The following is a 7,732-nucleotide window of genomic DNA, read 5'->3' on the forward strand; positions in this document are numbered from 1 at the left end:
TGCACAGACTATCCCAGAGAACCCCAGCCAGAGCAGGCCTGCATCTTGGTAGCACCAGGCACGTTTCTTAAAGTCGATTCCACCTGCCCTTGCTCGCTGCCGAGTCTCTGCCTCGTTGGCCACACTTAGGGTTACCATATTTTGTGCCTCCCAAAGGAGGACACTCCACGGGGCCCGGCCCCGCCCCCAGCCCCGCCCCAACTCCGCCCCCTCCCCAAAGTCTCCGCCCCCTCCCCTGCTTCCCGCGAACATTTGAGTTGCGGGAAGCCTGAAGCAGGTAAGGGGGAGTGTGGGGGGAGGAGGCGCGGTCCGGCCCGGCCCCCGAGTCCCCGGCCCGGCTGGCACCCCCGATCCCCCCGCCGGAGCCCCCGGCCCTGCCGACCCGACCGGCCTCGGCCCCACCGGAGGCCCCGGCCCCGCCGGAGGCTCCGGCCCGGCCGACCCGACCCGACCAGCCCCGCCGGAGGCCCCGGCCCGGCCGACCCGACCCAACCCGGCCCCGCCGGAGGCCCCGGCCCGGCCGACCCGACCCGGCCCCGCCGGAGGTCCCGGCCCGGCCGACCCGACCCGACCCGGCCCCGCCGGAGGCCCCGGCCCGGCCGACCCGACCCGGCCCCGCCGGAGCTCCCGAGCGCCCGGCCCCGGAGCCCCCGGCCAGGCACCACACCGCGGGCCCGGCCCGAGCCCCCGGCCCGATCCCCGAGCACCCGCACCGCCGGCCGGCATGTCCCGATTTTCCCGGACATGTCCGGCTTTTTGGGCTTTCCCCCCGGACGGGGATTTGGAGCCCAAAAAGCCGGACATGTCCGGGAAAATCCGGACGTATGGTAACCCTAGCCACACTCAGCCCTGCTCCAGGCACATGCACGCCCCAGCCTCCTGAGGCCGGTCCTGCTCACGCCAGGCTAGGATTTGGCCTGGGCTGTCCATGTAGTGGAGAGGGATAGCTCAGTGGTTTGAGCATTGCCCTGCTAAACCCAGGGTTGTGAGTTCAATCATTGAGAGGGCCACTTGGGGATCTGGGCAAAAATCTGTCTGGGGATTGGTCCTGCTTTGAGCAGGGGGTTGGACTAGATGATCTCCTGAGGTCTCTTCCAACCCTGATATTCTGTGACTGTTCTGGCACTCAGTGTCACACAGGGGTGTGGGGCAGGCTCCCCTGCCCTAGGGGGAGCTCTCGATCAAGAGGATTTTGAGCTGAAGGGGCTCCTTGGAAAGTCCCTGCTCTGCAGATATTTGGCATGGTTCACTGCTGAGTTTGTAAGTGCTTTGAACCAGCAAGTGAGTGGCCCCTGCAGATCCCTGGGGATGTCCTATTGCGGGTGCCGCAGGGGATGCTCAGGTGGTGTCTGTTCTTCTGTAAACTCAACCGTGGCCAGGAATTCCTGAGCCAGCCTCTGGCATGGGGGCAGGTACCAGCCACTCGGACAATCAGCTCGTGGTATTCAACAGCACTGGAGCCCTGGGTTGGAACCTGGGGGAGATTTTTGCCTCCTCCAGCAAGAGAACGAAGAAGAGCTGGGCTGTAATTGTAACTAGAGAGACTGCTGACAGATGGGCACTGGCTGGCTTAGGCCTCTGAGGGTGTGTCTACACTGCAATGAGACGCTCACAGGGCTTGGGGCAAGGAGCAGTTAATTGCAGTTTAGACATTCGGGCTCGGGCTGCAGCGTGGGCTCTAGGACCCTGTGAGATGGGGGAGGGGGTTCCCCAAATGTCTTCATCACAATTAAACAGCCCCTTAGCCAGAGCCCCGCGAGCCCGTCAGCTGGCATGGGCCAGCGCAGCTATTAACTGCAGTGCAGACAGACCCTGAGTGACCCGTGCTCAGGGACCAGCCGCCCGGCGGAGCTGCAGCTACCTCTGCATGGGACACATGGGAGACCGGCACCCCCCAGAGATGTGCAGTGACTCGCTCAAGGGCTCAGTGGGGGTCTCCAGACTCCCAGGCACTTGCTCTAGCACGCTCCAGAGTCTAGCGGTGCTGTCCTGGCCCTGGTGTGGCCTCGGGGGGCAGCGGGGACGGTCGCCAGGAGACAGACTGCGCCGGGGTGGTGCAGCTTTGCACTGGGGCAGCAGGACAAACTGCCCCCGTCTGACTGGTTCTGCTGGTCTGAGCCAGTTCCCTGGTACACGGACTTTGGCCTGACGTGTCTCTGAAACAGCCAGGTGGACACGGGCATGTGCTTCTGCAAGTGCTAGTAACCAAACAGGAATCCTGGGACCTGGGGTTCCTCAGCTCCTCCAGGCCGTATGGGAAACCCGGGATTAGATTGAGCTACCCCCCGAGGGGCAGGCTCCCTGGAGAGCCAGGCTGGCACGGCAAGGTCTTTGTCAGTGGCTGAGGGCACAGGGCACAGCCAAGGCTTAGGAGTGGCGTATTTCCTGCCGGCTTCTGGTTCGGGGGCTCCTGCTGTGTCACCAGCACTGTCTCCCAGGCAGCTCAGGGCTACGGGAGCTGCCAGGCTTGGCCTGGCCCGGCCCAGGACGGGGACGTCTCTGCCTGCATGCTGGTCCCTGTCTTGGGTCTGACTCCGCATCCCTCCCCCAGTTGTTTGGCTCAGAGGCCAGAGCAGAACAGTCACTGGGGGCGACTGTTCCCTGAATCCAAGGGAGGGACCCAGCTCCAGGGAGCAGATGCAGTTGGTGCAGTTTGGCTCACACACGGCACTGTCCTGCCAGGCGCTGGGCACCACTCCTGGGGCTGAAGGGGGGGTCTGCCTTCCAGGAGACGCGCAAGGATCAGCCCCACTCCTAGACTCCGTGGCATCCCCCAGCTCCTTCTGACACTCAGTGCCTCTGAGCTGGCCTCAGAGAGGCTCCAAGGATCCTAATCGCGTTGGACAATCCCTGTGTCCGTGGCGGGAACAGGACAGTTACACTTCATGACGATGGCTCGGCGCAGTGCTGGGGGGCCCAGCAGCCTCGCCCATGAAGTCTCGGAAGCCTTGAGGTGAGGCACCGAGACCCAGGACATCAATGTGGGGCCAACCCACAAGGCCGGGAGGGAGGAATGGGCCATTTCCGTTTGGATGAGGCCCAGCTGTGTGCCGTGCCCTTGGAGCGCCTGGGTGCCGGGGCCAGGGTGTGCCAGGCGCCAAGGCCAGGGGCATACTGGCATGGCGTGTGTTTGCCAGGGAGCTGGGCTGGGGCAAGGCCAATTCGGGATGCATTTGGCCCTACGGCTGTGACTCACCTGCACCCTTGTGCCAGCAGAGGGAGAATCCATCCAGGGTCGGGAGGGGGGGCAGGCACTGTTCCCCAGGGCCCCATGGGAAGGGCAGTTTAACTTGGAGTCAGAGCCAGGCTGGTACCCAGAGGCAATCTAGAGAAGGGGCTGAACCAGCCCATTGCCTGGGAGGGCTGAGACCCCAGAGAGGGAGATGGAGCCTGGGCCTGTGGGTAGGGATGGGAAACAGGCCTCCTCCTCCCCCGCTTCACTCCATGGGGCAGAGGGAGCCCAGCACAGCCCTGCTCTAAAACAAAATCCCCTTCCCCACCTGCGCCCAGCCGCCCACCACGGGGTGCACACCCCGCCCGGGCAATGGAGGCCTGGCTGGGCATTTGTGGCGTTCGTTGCCAGGCTCCTGTAACCAGTGTTATAGAAATACCTCACATGCATACACACACATCCACATCCACATGCACACTCACCCACACCCACACGCACACACACATCCACATCCACACGCATACACACACACAGGTGCACACACACACACACACACACACACACACACACACACACACATCCACACGCATGCACACACACGCCCACACACACAGGTGCACACACACACACACACACACATCCACACGCACGCACACACACATCCACATGCACGCACATGCACACATCCACAGGTGCACGCATGTATACACACGCGCGCACACACACAGGTGCACACACACAGGTGCACACATCCACATGCATGCACACACACGCGCACACACATTCACACGTACACACGTGCACACACACACACAGGTTTCTGATACGCTGTGCGGTTGTGCGTAGAACATGAGACATCAGGCCCTGTGCCACAGAGTGGGGATTTATTGACGTTTTTGACAGAAGCTCATGGCCCAGCTCCCTTTCCAGATTTTCTGGGATGAGCCCGTCCCTGGCGCGACTCGCTGGGGGCAGTGGGGAGACCCAGGGCTGGCTTTGGCCCTAAAGGTGTGAGCAGCGTGAAGCAGCGGGGGTTAGTGCATGCAGCAGCTAGACCCTGTACTGTGTAGAGAGCGCAGAGTGGCTGGGGAGAGCGGGGACAGTGGGGCCACCGTGGTTCTCGCCAGGCAGGGACGCAGCCAGACAACCCCCTCCCTTACACTTGGTGACTCTGTCTCAAAAACACATGTGAAAAACCGCTCGGCCCCGGTTAGTTTTTGGTTGGAGTCTGGGTGGCCACGGGGTCCCGACAGGGATAGGACTGCAGCCAACAGGCCCTGCCTCAGCCCTAGCCAAGCTGATGCAAGCAGAGGCCCTGTGCAGAGGGCCCCGGGCGTGCGATTCCCTTGTGTCCCACTGTGAGGTGCTGCGATGCAGGGAGAGAGCCAGCGTGCATGTTAGAGGGCAGAGAGAGGCTGGGATCAGCCAGCGCGTGCCAGAGCTGGTCTGGCCTGCCTAGTCTGGGAAGAGCAGGAAGCCGGAAAAGACACTGTCGGAGCCAGCGATGCCCACCATGCCGTTGTAATCATTGACTGCCAGCCAGAGCTGGTCCCCGGCGTCCATGCGCAGCAGGAGGCCCCCGGAGCTGACCTGCTTGCTGTTGGACATGTGGTCGCAGAAGCTGGCCACCTTCTGCCGGTTCTTGTACATGTTGACGCAGAGGTTGGCAGTCTGGGAGGTGTGGAAGATGAAGTAGTAGAGGCCGGGCACGCGGCACGTGAACTTGCCCGAGGTGATGTTGTAGTCCTGGTTGAGGTTGGTGATGGCGTGGTTGAACACCACAGGGGCGTTCTTGTCCGGGTACTGCCCGGTCCGCCTCGCTACTGAGAAGGCTGACTGGTGCTTCTGCTTGTAATTACCAGGCATGCCGGGCCCTCCAGGCTGGCCTTGGTCGCCCGGATCTCCCCGGGTGCCAGGGGGACCCATGGGACCAGTTTTTCCTGGCGGGCCAGGGCTGCCGGGGTCTCCTTCCTCCCCCTTGGGCCCTCGGGTTCCAGGAATGGCCGGAATGCCTGTGGGGTTCCAGGGAGTGTCCGTCAGGGTGGGTCCAGTGGTTCAGTGCATTGGGAAGGGACAGCTGGCAGCCCCTCCCTGCCCCCCTGCCTTGGTGGCTGAGCGGCCGTGACCCCAGCCTAGCCTGGCTGTGTGGACAAGTCCTCTCCCCCCCACTCCACATCTGCAAAGGGTTGGTATCCCTGAGCCAGCCCCCAGGGCTCTGCTGCTGAGCCGGCAACTGTGCCAGTGTCTGCACTCCTGCAGGAAAGGCGCCGGAGAAGGGCAGCTCATTCCCTGTGTTGGGATCATGCTGTGGGGCCGTGTCCTCTCCTCTCCCTCTGTGCTTTCCCACCTGTCCGCCCCAGGACACAGCCGGCACTAATCCTCTATCTTCCGGGCACTATGGGCCTCAGGGAGCCCTCTGGTGACACCTCTCCAATGCCCCCTCTCTTGACAAGCTTCTATTAGAGGGCACCTACCTGGTTCGCCTTTGACTCCTTTCATCCCATCTCTGCCATCCTTTCCAGGCATGCCAGGCGTGCCAGGCAGCCCAGGGGTCCCATAGCAGCTGTGGGAAGCACTGCCTGTCACGGAGGTTTCCAGCGTCAGGAGGAGAAGGGCTAGGCCCAGGCCCACTGGTTCCCAGACGTTCTTGACCATCATTGTCCTACCACGAGTGGAAATGCGGAGAGTGTTGAGGGGTCCTGCCCGGTCGCCGTGGGCACAGCGGAGGCCCCTTGCTGCCAGGCCAAACAGCAGCATCTCCACCCAGTGACAGACCGCGGGTTACTCTGACCCTCGCTCTTACCAGGAGCCACCCTCCCTTGGCTCGCCATGCCCACCCGCTCCTGCCCCCGCCTCCTGGGCACAGCCTGTCCGCTCGGCAGCCTGCATGGATCCGGAACGCTGCCTGACGGGCTTTGCCAGCCTGAGCCAGAGCCCATCCAGAGAGCCAGGGCAGCGTCTCCCTCCCCACCCTCGTGGGCAGCCTCTCTCTTTTCCGGCAGCCCTTCCCGCTCCCTGCTCTGAGCATAGGTCAGGAATGGCCCTGCTGTTGGTGCATGGACAGAGCTGCCTGGCCCTGGTTTGCCTGTCACTGGTGCTGGCTGCGGCCCACAGCACAGCTGGGTTGCCGGAGGAAGGTCCATTCTGGGGTTCCCTGGCGCTGGCACAGGGACAGCCCGGCTCCCAGGGCATTGTCCTATTCCCAGGATCCCTGGCGCTGCGCTGCTCGGGGGGCAGCTCTGCCTTTCTGCAATCTGTCCCTGCACTGCCCGCCGTGGCTGCCCCACACCAGTGCACCTGCTGGCCCATGGCTCTGCCCTCCAGCCTAGCAGGGGCTCTTAGACCCAGAAGTCCAGCAGAGAGTTAGTGAAAACCCTTACGCGGAGTGACCTACCAGTGGCCAGGAGCAGGCTACTGGGGTATCCCTGCTGTGAGCCCACCAGCCAGCCCTTCCACAGCCACACGTCAGCTCCTATGGCCACAGGGCCCACAGGACAGTGACATGGGCCTAGCCGCTTCGCCAATGTCCTGCGACTGCCCCCCACCAGCCCCTTACCTCTCTGGGGCCGGGCGCTGGCTCCCGCGCTCTCCGGAGGGCTCTGCTGCGGTGGGGCTGCTGGCTGGCTTGTCAGAGCTCTGGCTGCGACACCAGCCAGGAGGAAGTTGGTGGCTGAAGGAGGCCAGGACAGGCCTCTTGGAAAGACCAGCCCCCTTGCCGGGACCCTGGCCAAGTTTCACATCCCTGTCCTGGGCATTTCTTCTGAGCAAGCGTTTTCCGCAGTGCCGGGCAACGCTAAACGCCGCGCCAGCACTCCCCACCTCGCCACGGGCCTGGCCGCCAAGGGGGCAGGGCAGGAAGGACCAGACCGAGGGGTGCCAGGCCCAGCAGCGGGACCAGGGGCCGTGCGCAGTGCTCATGGCTGATCCAGAGGCAGATGCACAACTCCCTCAGGGCACTGCCTCTCCGCTCACCTCGCTTTCTTTCCCTCCCCCCGCGACTGAAGTGTCGGACGGCAGAGGGCCATGCTGGGGGTTCCCCCACAGTGGCATGACGTCATCCCAGTGCCCGGGGCACCTGCTCAGAATCCTGTGACCTCCGACACTTGCCCATCAGTGGGGGGATGAGGGTTAGTGCTGAGTCTGTGTCATCCCCATCTCTTGGCACATGTCACGGCCCGTTCCCAGCCTCGCACGGGCACCCTGGCCAGCCTGGCCCTCCCCTCAGCCCCCTGGGTGCCAGCGTAAATGATTGAATTGGTGGGGGGGTCGTGGCCAATACCCACATCACTCCTACTTCCTTTTACTGAAGAATGTTTTTGGATCAGTGAAGGGCTCGTGGCACACACTGGGAATCCGGGAACCGGCCCCCAGGAAGGGGTCCTGGCACTGTGGCACATACCGGGGAATCAGCCCCCAGGGAGGGGTCCTGGCGCCATGGCCGATACCCGGGTATCACCCCTCTGGGCAGTGCCCCAGGGCCCAGGTGTTAGCTCACTAGCTGCATCAACAGAAGTCTTTTTCAAGGCTGAGCTGGTCGAGCCGTCCGTCCGTCCGTCTGTC

At 63.5% G+C, this 7,732-nt stretch overlaps 1 protein-coding gene across 1 annotated transcript; it reads right to left on the reverse strand.

The window, feature by feature from the left end:
* Positions 1 to 4,039: 4,039 nt before the first annotated feature.
* Positions 4,040 to 7,105, reverse strand: LOC135976947 (complement C1q subcomponent subunit C-like). The gene is made up of 3 exons (XM_065574954.1): positions 6,729 to 7,105; positions 5,647 to 5,834; positions 4,040 to 5,184 (listed from the first exon to the last, which is right to left on the reverse strand). The coding sequence occupies exons 1-3, from the start codon at positions 7,088 to 7,090 to the stop codon at positions 4,628 to 4,630; spliced, it is 1,107 nt and encodes a 368-aa protein (XP_065431026.1). The 5' UTR covers positions 7,091 to 7,105; the 3' UTR covers positions 4,040 to 4,627.
* Positions 7,106 to 7,732: the final 627 nt, after the last annotated feature.

This window comes from Chrysemys picta, chromosome 21, assembly GCF_011386835.1.
Source record: "Chrysemys picta bellii isolate R12L10 chromosome 21, ASM1138683v2, whole genome shotgun sequence".
Taxonomy (NCBI): domain Eukaryota; kingdom Metazoa; phylum Chordata; order Testudines; family Emydidae; genus Chrysemys; species Chrysemys picta.